The following is a 14,681-nucleotide window of genomic DNA, read 5'->3' as shown; positions in this document are numbered from 1 at the left end:
TTATATTGATTGTTATACTCACATGATCATAAATATTAGCCATGTTTGGTGCTGTGGAGAAATGAAGGTAATTGCCTTATGATTAGAGCTCTTTCAGCTACGAGAAAGGATTGATTATCATTTGCATACTGGAGGCAATATTGAGAGGCAGGAGGAACAAATAACAACATTAGTTATTTTGTGTGAGAGAGCAATCTCAAAATGTAAAGATTTTTTTAAGAAAATTTCTATGTTCAGATTTTATGTTCTTCTTTGTTTTTTCCTTTGCAGTATTTTTCCCTTTTATTTTTCTTCTTTTGAGTTTTGAGATTTACCAGGAAAAAAAAAAGTTTAAACTTCTGTGTCTGTCACATGGATCTTCTAGCCCTTTATGAACAGGTTTCTTTTATACCTGGTTGTTTTTATAGCTATTTTATTATCTCTCTGCATTAGTGCTGCTGGCTCTGGTTTAAAGCAAGCGTTTGCAGGTAATTGGAAAAAAGTGTTTATTGTTTGTGAGTGTGTGTGTTCCTTATCGGATGAATTAAGTACGTTTACCAAAGAATGTGGCTTTGTACTTTCCCGTTTCCTTGTTTACTAATTGCTACGATAGAACAAAAATCTAGATGGAATTTTGATTTATGTTGTTAATCATGAATACATTGATTCAAAACCTCAAGAAAAGGTCAAAGCTTATATGATTGTGTGGATGCATTCTTAGGAATTTTTTTTTTCATAACCCACCCCTCGTTTTGTTTACCTTTTCCTTCCCTTACAGTAATGAGAAAATTAGGGTCTTGTTCTTAAACTGAGCTAAAATTTCATCTGGATTCAGTTACCATCAAACACTTGAGTTTATAGATCTTTTAATATTTGTCATATTCTTCTTTACTGTGAGTGTTTTGGGCCTTCAGTGTGTTTTGCTCATGAAACAGACCCGAGTTAAAGATGCATTTATCCAATATGGTAGCATTCCTTTTTTCTTCTTCCTCCACTGATTACTGTTAACTTTTACTTTTTTGTTGTTGTTGTTAATTTCTTTCATTTTATTCTAATTGTTGAAGCTATATACAAATATACACATACTTTTTTTGTCTTTGTTATTTTCTCGTCTTGACTTTTTTTCCTTTCTTTCCAATGAACAGGCCATTGAAGACGGCAATTTGGAGGAAATGGAAGAGGAAGTACGGCTTAAGAAGCGAAAAAGACGAAGAAATGTGGATAAAGATCCTGCAAAAGAAGATGTGGAAAAAGCTAAGAAGAGAAGAGGCCGCCCTCCTGCTGAGAAATTGTCACCCAATCCCCCCAAACTGACAAAGCAGATGAACGCTATCATCGATACTGTGATAAACTACAAAGATAGGTGAGTGTTTGGTTCCTTCACCTTGATCACCTCTCACCAAGATGCTGAGTGGCACTACCTAAGGAGCAGGAGTTGTTAGGTTATACACTTGCGTTTTATTGAGGTTCTTTCTAGTTTGTGTTTCATAGCTTTCTCTCTTTGTAACATGTTTAAAATGGCCACTGTTGGTATTTTGTATGATGTTTCACCATGTACTATTTAAGATAACTGAAAATTTAGTTTGGATGACAAAATTAAAAAAAAAAAAATCTAAATTAGAGAAGGATTCTTAAGGACCTCTGAAATACCATCTGAAAATGAAGATATTTCAGATGAAAGGGATTGGGATGATGGAGTGAAATTATTTTTTTGAATTGAATTGTTAGCGAAAGATGAATTCTAATATATTTAAGGTAAATATTTCATGTTAAGATTGTTTAAAGCCAAACTGATGCTTCATAGGAAATAGTTTCTTCTTTCCTTCTAACACCTGAATTTCTGAGCTCTTGTTTGAGTTATCTCTTTCTTCCTAATACTACACAGTCAGCATGGTCTTTTAGCAAATTTACCTTTTTCATGCAACTTTTGGATATGGACTTTGAGAAAGTTCTGCTAGACGCTCCTCCCAGGCCATTTTAAACAATGAATAATTATTTGAAAACCAAAGACAGGTTACGGTGTCAGTCTGACCCATACAGTAGATGAACTCGTTAGGCTGCATTTGGCTAGTTGACTTGGTTTCCACTTGATTATCATGTGGTGATGTTTTCGTTTGAAGATGGCTTCTCGTTTTAGTTGAAAAATTGACAGGAAACAGACATGTTCACTCTCTCAGTTGCATAGTAGTATTAATCAGATTTTAATTACCAATTAAAAATTTTTTTCTAAAGGGGGTGTGTCATTCCTGGAGGTACTGCAGTACCAGGTCGGTGTGTGGAGTGGTTGGAGCAAACTCCTGTTTTAGCTCCCTGCTTCCAAAATCCGTTTAGCATACTGTCCTTGGATAGAGGAGGAATCAGATATTAGCATGTAACAACAGGTATTACACTTGATCTCAGCCAAAAGGCTGAGAAGCAGTCAGTTACCAGAAATGTTTGACATTAACTAGTATTGCTCTGTACACCTGAAAGTGTTTAACATGAATAACTAAATTGTGTTTTTAGTTTTTCATTATGGCCTTGCTGAATACATCATAGCAGGAAGGGAAAAATGATTATAAATATTATGTAGTATAAAAAGCAAGAAACTTTCCATCATGGGATTTTGCTGTTAAGCCTTTTTTATCTGTAAGGGGGAAAGAGGAGTAGGTGGAGATGTTTGTGAAAAGGCCAGAATTTCTTGCTCCGTTTTGCCCACAAGCTCTCTCAGATTTTGTGCTTACTATTTTCCTTTTTTCAAAATAAATAAATAAGTAAGTGCATCCCCTTGATAGCTTCTGAAGTGGCCACAAAGGGCAACCCCATTCTCTTGGGTTTGGACCAGCTGTTCATTAATGAAGGGGAATGACAGCAATTCAGGAAGGAGATTTTGACCACAAGTCCATTCTTTGTCTAGAGTGAACATGAAAACTTCCTTGTAAACCATGAATCAGTAACTCTCACCTTTCTATTTACCCCCCAGCTCCCCTTGTATATTTGCCATAGAAAGGGATGGTATTCTAGAAGCTGGCTTGGATTATTATGCCTTATTTTCTCAGTCCCTGGTTTAAAGCAAAATAGTACTAAGTAGAGAGCATCACTCTGCATATACATTAAACTTTTTTGCCTTTGTCTCAGGAGAGTGTAACGTGTTTCTCTGACCAGATGCGCGGTGACATGTGACAGGCATTTTGTTCGTTACTTGCTGAGTGCGTCGAGGGCTGTGGTAACACTGAGAAAGGCCGGGAAAACCCTTGGAGGTTTGGAAGCTAGGCCTTTCATCCTAAGGTGATGTCTGTGTCTTTCCTTAGGGACATAAAAGAAGTCACCAACAGGTGGACTACATATTGCCAACAGATTTATTTGGTTTTATGTTGTTTTTTTTGAGGGGTGGGGGTGGGGGCAGCAAATAGATAAACTTGGAGAGATTTTTTGCAAACAGGCCCCCCGATCCCCCATCCTTTTGAAAAACCTGAAACTCTGGCAGCGCTTTGCCCAGCTCTCCCTAAGGTAGCAGTCAGTAGGCATGAGGAAGTGGCCTCCTTTCATTGGCAGCATCATGCTGTATCTAGGTTGCCACAATCCCCATCACTCCCTATCATCTCTTCAGCATGGAGTGAGTCACCATTTACCATCATGCTTTTTACGCCTGGCTCACTTCGTTCATTGGTATTACCTGCTAGCTCCATAGCCTTTGAGTTTCTGACTTCCTGGTGTACGTGGCTATGGGCTGATCACTTTCCTAGAAACCATCCAAAATACAGAGTAGTAGGAGGTTTTATGCCTTAAACCTCAGCTGAGCATTGCACAGTGGTTTAGATTACAGACACTTGTCCTGATTTAACCGCCTGCTTTTGACTCTGGCATTCACTAGCTATGGGACAGTTGAGTAATTTACTTAACCTTTCTGAGCCTCAGTTTCCTCATCCAAAAAAATGTGAGTCATTACTGTGTCTGCCTCTAGAGTCCTTATGGGTCATCAAGGGGTTAATATAAATCAGGTTCTTTGAACAGTTTCATTATTAATAATCAGCCTTTCAGACTTTGAGGCTAATCTGGCAGGTGAATGGACCTCTGAGCACCAGAAAGAAAGTGTCCTTGCTGATGCTGGTTTCCATGGTTTTATTTCTAGAAACAGAAAACGCAGTTTCAGTGTGACTGGTTATTGAGTATGTCTTTAGTTGTACTGTAGGTAAAGGGTATTTAAATATTTCAGCATGCGGATATTGAGTCGTTTCTTCTTTTTCACTTTTCCGTGTTTTATTTACTTACTTTACTTAATTTTCCTTAAAAAGTGTCCTGGTGTAAGGCACATTCTATTAGCTCCCACATTTAGATGCTTTCTGGGGAGTATGTACTAAATTTCCCACCACTGAATGTTTCATATACATTTCATGTTGGTAATCCTCTAGAAAAAGCACTAACTATTTATATTTTGTATTTCTCTTTAACTTGGTACTCAAGTAGGAGGCACTCAAATTAGGAGAGCCTTAATTAGATACAGTATCATATTTTTGGTTGGTTTTAGAAAATGTGGCTGGGAGATGTACATTTCACTGTGTTGAGATTTTTGCACCACTAAAGTCAAAATAGTAACTCAACCTACCTGTGAAAGAAATACCACCTCTGCTAACCTCCCTCCCATCACTTTGGTCAAATGTTAGGGCTTTGACAGTCATGTAGATTAGCAGCATATTAAATAAGAACCGCCATTTATATTTAACTGATAGAAGAATTAATCAGCTCTCATGAGACAGTTGTTTAAAAGTTCATGCATGATGCTGGGGCAGATGCGTATCTTGATATTTTCGTAAAGAACTAAGATCATTTATGTGTGTATTTATTGCTTTTTAGTCAGTGGTAGGACTTGTTTTTTTAAAAGGAGGGTACTTTAAAAAATCTGTCTCTGAAGAGCCAGATATTGTGTGATTCATAAATGTAAAATCCTTCTGCAGTAACTGCTATTCAGAGGTAGTACTGGTCTGCTGCTACTGGCCCCCATCATTTTATTTCCACAAATAGGAAAAACTTTGTATCAAGTAACAGTAGAAGGCTTTGTTTTGACTTGTTAGGCATGATTTGTTTTCTGCTTATTTAGAAGCGTTAAAAAAATCATGTTCTCAGTTTATGTAATGTTTAACCTAAGACTGTTCTTTGAGAAGGGATTCATCCTATTTGCATTTGTACCCTTGAAAATTGCCCCTGGCAGTTTTCAAGATGTAGAGTAAGATGGTGAAGAGTAGAGTCTATGGAGCTATTCCAACTCTAGAGACAGAGTGTGTAGTTACTTGAATAAAGAAGAGAGAGAGATTCCTAGAGACGTTCTTAAAGTTGTAAGGGATGTTTAGCTCTGCCTGGCCCAACTTCCCACAACACAGATAAGTCCCCCTGCACCACCTCTGGCATGTGGTCATTCACCTCCACGTGGACATCCGGTGTGAACTGCCTGCTTCAGAGCAGTTCTTGACACTGAAGGACAGTTCTAAACACATAGCCATTTCCTACATTAAAAGGGATGCAGCCCTCTGACAGCTATATGTTCTACTTGGAACCTCGGAGAATAAATGTGCTGTCATTCTGAGGAATATACTTTAAAATGTATCAACAAGCATGTCTACCTCAGGACATTCTTCTTCAGGTTGGAACACTTCACTTTGCTCTCTGACTGATGCCTAGACGTTGGCCACATTCCACTCTCCTAGTGTCCCATTTAAAACGTGGTGCCCAGAACTTCAATGGGGTATTCTGATAGCTAATTGTGGGGTGGTTAGCTTCCTTATTCTGGATACCAGAATTCTTTTAACAGAACTCAAGAGCGTGTTTACTTTTTCCAGCAACCTTGACACAGAGTTAATTCATCGAATATGCGACTTGTTGAGATAACCCCCACTCCCCACCCCAAAACACACATACACATCCGATTTCACGTGACTGCTGCCAAGGTTAGCTTTCAACTAAGCATATTTTTTTTGAACCTATACCTACTGATTGTATTCGTATCCCTGTGTAGTTCCAGCCTTATTACTTTTCGTCTCATCATCCTTGCATGTTGCTGTACCTCTAAATTTTTATCTTTTTAAAAATTAATGTTCACATATCTAAGTTTTTGTCATCCAAAGATTTGATATAAGCTATTGCTTAGAAACTTATATAAGACAAAGGACAGGTCTCTATGACATACCCCTGAAAACCACTTCAGGTTGACATGAATATATTAACCAGTAATCCTTAAGGTTGCTTACCCATCAACGAACTCATATAGCCAAGCTCTCATGTCACCCATATTTACCCTTTCTCAGCGTTGTCAAGAAAGGCTAAAACCATGATACACCATGGCTATAGCCTTTCCAATCTATCAACCTAGAAACCCTGCCGAAAAAGTGAAATGAGGTTAGCTTGCCACGGCTTTCTCTAAAAGACCTCCTGCTGGCACTTAATGATGTTATTTATCTTTTCTAAATAGCCCTGTGGCATCTAAATAATTTCTTCTAAACTTTTACCGAGGGTCAGTATCAAGCATAACAGTCTCAAGTTTTCTTTCTCATATTGAAATTGGGACATTTGCTTATCTCTAGTCTTCTGATGCCATTTCTATGCTCTGTGATTTCCTAAATGTTATTAGCAGAAGCAATCTACATGCTTTTCCAGGATGTAATTAGTTTGCAACTGGACACTTGAACTTATTTGAAGTGGCTTGATATGCTCTTTCTATCAACTCTTCTATCAGGAGCTTTTGTTCACCATTTATTATGCCTTGCTTTTCAAATCTGAGCATTGTTCTCATTCCTGAAGAAACTAGAAACAGAAAGTAGGGTGTCATCACCTCCTCCCTCTCTTATCAATTGTTTGAAGACAGTTCTTTCAGAAGCAGTCCACAGGAGGACTAGCCCTGCTGTCTGTAAAAGGGTTTGGACATCAGGTCTAGCCTTGAAGATGGAAGCATCAAAGCGGTGGAGTAGGCAGAGCTCCTCCTGACCTCCTGACCAGGCAGATACCTGGTCCCCCTCTGCCTCTGCCTGGTCAGTGCCTGGTCAGTCCAGTTGGTGAACACAGCCCTGGTGCCTAGTGGGGTGGCAGCCACGTGGCTCCTGCCTCCGTGATACTCTTCAGTCTCTGCTGTCTTCCCCCAGATGGGAGGGTGTTTTTCTTGCCCCTAAATTTAAGAAGCCTCGGTGGTATCTCTGGGAATTGCAGTAAGAGTCAACTTGTTCTGAATTTTTAGTTCTCACATTGGAGAAAATCATTCATTCTTTCTAGAAATTATTTCCTTCGTTGTTTTCTTATTTCCAGCACTGTACTGTTGAATATAATTATAGGGTAAAAATTCCAGGTACTTACCCCACTAGCTCATCATGCAGTGGAAGAGATAGCTTTCCTATGGGATATTAAGAGGGAGCTGGCCTGGGGAATTCAGGGAAGTAGAGATCATATGAGCCCTATTAGTTGAGGATACAATGACATTACCTGGTACTTATAATCAATTTAGAACATTATAATAACATTTATCTGGGAAAATGAGCCAATATTTTACTACATTATAGGACCTTTCTAAGAATTTGGTAAACCACAAACCTGTGGACTAATTGTACTTAGTTCCTTTACACACTGAAAAGTAATTTGTAGCATTTTTCTCATTTTGAGTACAGCTGAACTACTTTGTTGAATCTACACATTCTCCGGAAGGGCTAGGCTCTTATTTAAAAATATTGTGATCAACCCATTCTCCAGAAGGGCTTGGCTTTTATTTTAAAACATTGGCTTTTTCCGAGGCTTTATCTATCTACAAAGTTCTTTATTTGAAGTGTGTTAGGTATTTACTGTGTCGAAGGCTTTCCCACATTGATTATCATCTTAAGGCTTCATCAACCCAATGGATCTTTACACTGGCATTCATACTGTCCTTCTAAAATATGTTTTAGTAACATACATTTTAAACCAAACCCATGTCATTATGTAGTATTATTTTTTGTTGCTTTGTTTTAGGGTTTTAAAAATTGGTAATTTTTTCCCTAAGCCAATCAGATGGCTGACCTGCATGGACTCCATATCAGAATGATTTGAAATTATGCTGCTGGAATCTTTGGTTGTTCAGAACCCACTGAGTTGTAATCTCTGTCAGTCTTGGATGACAGAGCACGCCTCGCTTCTCTGAATTATTCACAATCTATTCTGTAAAGTGTCTCAGGTAGTACTTGTTGTTTTCAGGTTTTCCTTCCATCGCTTTTGCACATTCTGAGATGACGTGGCCTACTTAGGCTTCTGTGTCTCCTTGGTGAGCACCCTCATTAGCCCAAGGTCCTAAATGTGAAATAATACACACGTTCCCAATTCTGTGCCTTATTGCTGACACACAGTCAAATACAGTCTTCTCAGCACACTCCTAAGTGTCCCTGCAAGGCACCTGTTCATCTGCCTCCTCACACCCTGTCTTCCTGAGGCCCTTGCGCTGCTGGCCTGGCCTGGCACGCTGCAGGGTGAACTGTGTGCCCTGCCTCCAGTCTCTTTCTGTCCTGCCTTCTTTCCGAGGCACCTAACTGGTCATGTCATATTGTAACTTTACAACTCTCCACAGTGGCCCATTGCCTACCTGTTGAGGACTAGACTTCTAAGAAGATTGTAAGAGAATCATGTCTTTCAGATCTTCCCAACATTTTTTCCGCACCCATCCCAGCTCCTTATATTTCAGACATTCCAGATAATTTCGTGTATTTCAAAGAGAGCACCTGCACTTCCACCTCTCTGTTCATCAGTTTATGGGTTTATGCTTTTCCTTCTCTGCAACGCCCCGATCCCCCACCGACTCTAAAGCAGAGTGGGGCAGTGACTCTGAGAAGGGATTTATACATGGCCAGGCATAGGCTGTGAATGCCAAATGGTGCTGTCTACACCTGGAGGGAGGTCTAGAGGGATAGATGGTCTGCCCAGGGTCTGTGAAACCTGGCAGCTGCTTCCCTGCTGCCACACAAAGGGACACCAACGTAGCAGTTTCAAAAATCCTCAACTGAAGAGGCTTCCCTAGAGGCTTGTAGAAGTGCCCAAGACCTCAGAGGGTGGTTTATTTTCATTTCCCATGGAAGATCATGAATTCAGCGATCTATTGAAAAGGAATAGAGCTCTGGGAAGCAGAGCTAACTAGGTAGGTGGTGTTCAGAACCCAAATTGGCTGGTGCTTGGAACACCCTTTATGTGCAGGCTACTGTAACAAAGCACTTTTTCCTGTTTAAGTTTTATAACTTTATGAGGTAAGTATTTTTCCCATTTTACAAATGAGGGGCTAAACTCACAGTAGCACTGCCTTCCCAAGATCACACACACCTCTAGCCAAACAGGCATTTCTGTGTTTGACAGAAGTAGGAAAATCCCCAAGGGGTTAGCAAATTCATTTTCCTCCCTTTTTGTGTTATTTTTTGGAATGAGCTTCCAAACATAACCGCATGTAATCTTTCTAACAAGGCTGGTCGGTGAGGAGACTGAGGCTTGGCGAATAAAATGACTTAGGCCAGGTCACCCAGCCTAGGAAGAATGAGCTGGGCGGGACGAGAACCCAGGTCTTCTGACTCTAGTGTTCTTTCTACTCTACCACAGGTGTAACGTGGAGAAGGTGCCCAGTAATTCTCAGTTGGAAATAGAAGGAAACAGGTCAGGATCTGTCTCGAATTCCCCTGTCTCTAAATACAGGTATCCCTCGGTACATGAAACGGATTGAATCATAGAATCGGCCTTTGGAAGCAAATTTCTTCAGTCACCTCCTGATCACCCCTACTTGTAGTGGGGGTTAGAGGCACAGATATTCTTAAACACCTGTCACGGCTTCTGAAGTTGTTTGTGCTGTATTTTAATCTGGCTGTGTCCATTCTATACATATACTTCTTACAAGGGTATTGGGCGCTACTGGAAAGCCCGCCCTACCTGCAGCATCTTGGAGATGGGTTTCTGTTCCTTCCCCCTCCCTTCCAGCGCAGCTTCTGTTGTATGTTCCTTGGGCCTCTTTAACGCTGTGCTGTCTTGGTTTAGAAGCTTAATGCAAAGCACCTGTAGTGACTTGATCTCCTGCGAGACATGATGAAGCGTGCATGTTCACGCTGTGTCTGCATTCCGGAGTTGATCACGGCGTGTAGAGGGCAGTTGCTGAGTTGTCTCTTGTTTGTGTGATGGGTTGGGTTTCAGGGTGTGACTCGTGGGCCTCCCTGTTGTGTGTAGTCCCAAGCATCTGAAGCCAGTCTCCTTTAACCTCTGTGTGCCTTTGCTTCTGTTGCGTAGAAAGCAGAAATGCTGTTCTCCTAGAGATAGCGTGAACATTAGATGACGCTGGTTGAGCCGGAGAGATGGATGTGCATGATATGCCAGGGCTAGGAGCTCTTATTAATATAAGATAAATAACATTTCTTTCTCCCTTTCAATCAAGCTGTACTTAAAAAACATGTTGATACAGTGCTTTACCATCCATATTTCAATTCTTTCAGCTGACCCAATAACATCCAACATTTTTTCCTCCAGCACAGGATCCAATCTAGGACTGGAGAGAGAGAACTGAGGATGTATCCTGTATTTCAGAATGAACACGGATCACTGGTTGTGTCAGTTCTTCTTTACATAAGGATTTTTTTAACTTACTCTGGATTAAAAACCAGGGGTGATTTGTACTTACCCATTTCTGTATGGAGATGAAACTGTTGGGCAACATTGTCAATTTTTGATACTTCTTATTGCAGTTCAGTAAACAATGACTAATCCTGGAAACTAGGCATGTAAACGATAGTGTCTACTAAGGAATTTCAGGAGTTTTGTTCTGTATTTGCCATTATGAGGAAGAACTCACTCCAGATTCTGACTTAGAGATTGAAACAACATATAGTTGACTTTATAAGTTTGGGCAGTTAATGTACCAAGTTGGGTAAATACTTCCAGCCCTAAATACCTAGAAAGGAGGCCTTATGGCTAAATGGCATGATGTAAGCTAAATGCCCAGCCCAGGAAATAGGGATAGGCACAAACTTTCCCTCTTTCCCGTCTTCCATTAAGATGGTCATGTGACCATGAAAAGTAGATTAATAACTTTAAAGACTATTTATTGCAAGTCCCCAGTGCCATGCCTGGGCTTTTTGAGGGGAGATGATATGACAGTATATGATTAGGACCTAGATAAATTCATTTTCACTAAAGACATATTTAAACTGCAGTTTCCAGAGGCGTAGCGAGGGGCTTGGCGTTTGCTTCCTCAGGGCTCTTTGGAGTTTGTCTTATCCCTTGCTGTCTGTCACACACTTCCTTTTCCCATAAGCCTGAGCTGACAACATGGTGTTTGGAGATTGTATTATGATAAATGAACCCTTTCTTCAGAAGAGTTTTTAAAAAATCTTTTCTTCAGTGGTCAAAAGAGGCTCTTTGTATTATAAATGGAAAAAAATGAATAAAATGGAGATATTTAAAGTGCAATTGGGGGCCGGGTGCGGTGGCTCATGTTTGTAAAACCAGCACTTTGGGAGGCCAAGGCAGATGGATCACCTTAGGTCAGGAGTTTGAGACCAGCCTGGCCAACATGGTGAAACCCCATCTCTACTAAAAATACAAAAAATTAGCTGGGCGTGGTGGTGCGCACCTGTAATCTCAGCTACTCTGGAGGCTGAGGCAGGAGAATCGCTTGAACCCAGGAGGCGGAAGCTGTGGTGAGCAGAGATCATGCTATTGCACTCCAGCCTGGGCAACAGAGCAAGACTCCATATCGTAAATAAATTAAAAAAAAAAAAGCACAATTGGAAAGAGCTATGTCAACAAATAATACAAGTAGCTAGTATGAATAATGTATATGCACAGGGTGTGACGGGAAGGGATGGGGCAGGAGTGGAGAGTGCTTCTAACTGGCTGTGAGCAGAGTGGGAATTTCTCAGACTGGTGAAGGGAGGATGGGTGGGAGGGGCGGAGCTTTTGTTGGTGTGCGAGGGAATGCGGGGCATAACCATGGAGACATGGAAAGCAGGCCCACCTCTAGAGACCACATCATCTCAGTGTGATCAGCTCATTGGAGACAAGGAAAGATGGGAACAGCCTGGGTGAGACTGCAGAAGCCTCAGAGCAGATCCAGGAGGGCCTTGAACACCAAGCTGAGGAATTTTGATGTACTCTTTTTTTTTTTTTGAGACGGAGTTTCGCTCTTGTTACCCAGGCTGGAGTGCAATGGCGCGATCTCGGCTCACCGCAACCTCCGCCTCCTGAGTTCAGGCAATTCTCCTGCCTCAGCCTCCTGAGTAGCTGGGATTACAGACACGCGCCACCATGCCCAGCTAATTTTTTGTATTAGTAGAGACGGGGTTTCACCATGTTGACCAGGATGGTCTTGATCTCTTGACTTCGTGATCCACCCGCCTCGGCCTCCCAAAGTGCTGGGATTACAGGCGTGAGCCACCGCGCCCGGCTTTGATGTACTCTTTTAGGAGCAGGGTCTTGAGATCAATCTGTAGTCATTGCAGTGACTGTTAGGAGCACTGTTTCAAGGAGACCAACGGAGGACACATCTGTGTTCTGGGCATGAGCGAGTAGTGACCAGTGTGTGATGTCTGTCATGTGGGAGAAAGGAGGCGACACCAGGCAGCCAAGATCAGCCCTGCAGTGGAAAGTAGAGAGCCAGGAGAGGATCATGGGGACACAGTCAGATTTGTGTTCAGAAATGTCATTGATAGTGTGTGAAGGATGGGTTGAAGGAGGCATATGTTAGGAGAATGTGTCAGGTGGAGGAGGATGGTCTTTAAAATAAGGAAGTGGCAGTAGGTAGGAAGATAAGGAATAAATACTCAGAGGTAGGATTGACAAGATTTAGGGGCAGTCTGGATGTGTGAGGAGAGAAGGAGGAGGAGGAAGAGAACTCACACAGCTCTTGGATCTCTGCCCTGAGTGATCAGTGAACAGCAGTGCCATTTGCAGAAATGCAGGTGGCAGGAAAGTTGGTATGTGTGAAGGCACTTGTATGTACGTGTGTGTGCACATGTGCATGTGAGTAGTTACCGGCTCTGCACGCTCCATCACAGGACAGCTGAATTCTCTTCTTGGCCATTAGCAGCCCTTGATGTTGTCATTATGTTGTTAGTATTGACTGCTCCTTCAGGACCAGCCAACAGGCTCTTTTAGGCAAAATTTATTTTTAGCATCAGACATCTTGTATTTCTTTAAATCAGGGCAAGAGGCTGTAATGATAGCTCTCAAGCCCAAGCACCTCTGCATTTAGTGGCTTTAATTTCATTATAGAGAAATTACCATGAAATAACAGTGCGACCAAGTAGATGCACTTTTAGGACATTTTAGGTGTAGGTGAAGCACGTTTCTTCATTCATTGTGTTTTTGATAGTGTGGACCCAGCATCAAGCTTGACAATTTTTTTTTTAAATTTTTATTTTTATTACGTTTATAGACTTGCATATGTTGATTGACAGTTTATCTTGCAGAGTAGCAGCCTCCTGAGGTCAGAGCCTCGTTGCCTGGTGCATGAGCATTTAGTGATGCTTCCCAGAGTGAGCTCTTCCAACTCTAGCCTTCCTACTCCTTCTTGGAGATTCCCAGTCCTAATTAGAGGCCCTGGGAAGTCTTGCTGTAAAGCCAGCTGTTTAACTGCTTAACCCAGCATTTCCCAAACTTACTTGACCAAAGAACCCCCTTTTCACGGGACACTGTTACTAATCCACTAAGGTCATGTTCTGTGGAGCACACCTTGGGAAATGCTCAATTAGAGCCCAAATATTACACTTAGTGCAAAGAGAATCTGCTTAGGGAGACATGGACTCCAGTGCTTTATTTTGCCCTCATTACAAATTTTGATACTTTACATGTTTACTGAAACGGCCTGCTTTGACTCCTGGTGACTCGATACTTATTTATGGTGCTCAGCCAGTTATACCCACATACAGCAGGTGGGCAACCCACAAATAAACTTAGTCCGTCTGTTTTCTGAGACACAGAATGCCTTCCCTAATCTTCCAGCGTTAGCCTGGCCCTGAAGCCCCTCTCTCCAGGGTCTCTGCCTCTCAAGCTCCAGGCCAACACCAGCATAAAAGACCCCTCTCTGAAGGAAGGGAAGGAGGCTCAGCTGGAAATAACAAAATGGATTTTCTTACAGGGCTGACACACTGTTTTCCAAACCACTCTGTAAACGTTTTGATTAAAAATGGATTGCTCTGAGAGATTGTAGTTATTTGGATACATATACATGTCCTTGTATATTCATGGGGAAAAAATCTGTCTCATTCCTTTAGAATCATACCTAATATGTCTTCCTTGAGAATTTACTAAAATGGCTATTGTAGGAAAAAGCAGCACTCCGGTGCCTGCCACAACCCTCCCATTTAACAAAGCAACGTGTGGGACTTGGGCACAGATGGAAAGGCATTTGATTTTGTTTGTGTGCAGAAGCTTTGTGCTTTTTAATTTGGTCACAATTCAGCTAAAAGCTTTGAAGCATTTTACCGTTAAGAAATGGGGAGGCAAAGGCTGGGCACGCTGGCTAACATCTCTAATTCCCAGCACTGTGGGACGCTGAGGCAAGCGGATTGCTTGAGCTCAGGAGTTCAAGACCACCCTGGGCAACATGGCAAAACCCTGTCTCTACAAAAATACAAACATTAGCTGAGTGTGTTGGTGTACCCCAGTATTCCTGGCTACTTAGGGGGCTGAGATAGGAGGATCACCTGAGCCTGGGAGGTTGAGGCTACAGTGAGCCCTGATCACGCCACTGCAGT

At 41.6% G+C, this 14,681-nt stretch overlaps 1 protein-coding gene and 1 non-coding gene across 7 annotated transcripts in view; one reads left to right on the top strand and one right to left on the bottom strand.

The window, feature by feature from the left end:
* The window catches only part of SMARCA2 (SWI/SNF related, matrix associated, actin dependent regulator of chromatin, subfamily a, member 2), a 211,045-nt gene that overhangs the window by 177,076 nt on the left and 19,288 nt on the right, over positions 1 to 14,681 (top strand). For 3 of the 6 annotated variants that reach the window (XM_064361484.1, XM_012454583.2, XM_012454584.2), the window contains 2 exons: positions 1,125 to 1,342; positions 9,544 to 9,597. In XM_064361484.1, coding sequence (XP_064217554.1) covers positions 1,125 to 1,342; positions 9,544 to 9,597 — 272 coding nt within the window. The remainder of the gene's footprint in view (positions 1 to 1,124; positions 1,343 to 9,543; positions 9,598 to 14,681) is intronic. The other 3 variants (XM_012454586.2, XM_012454589.2, XM_012454587.2) reach the window with 1 other exon arrangement.
* On the bottom strand, positions 2,210 to 2,399 carry LOC135268737 (U2 spliceosomal RNA). Its single transcript, XR_010337094.1, has one exon. It is a non-coding gene; the product is annotated as a U2 spliceosomal RNA (small nuclear RNA).

This window comes from Aotus nancymaae, unplaced genomic scaffold (assembly GCF_030222135.1).
Source record: "Aotus nancymaae isolate 86718 unplaced genomic scaffold, 86718_ANA_hifiasm-v0.15.2.pri h1tg000041l, whole genome shotgun sequence".
In the NCBI taxonomy this organism is placed as follows: domain Eukaryota; kingdom Metazoa; phylum Chordata; class Mammalia; order Primates; family Aotidae; genus Aotus; species Aotus nancymaae.
The sequence above is the reverse complement of the archived record's forward strand: the minus strand, read 5'-3'. Positions and strand labels throughout refer to the sequence as shown.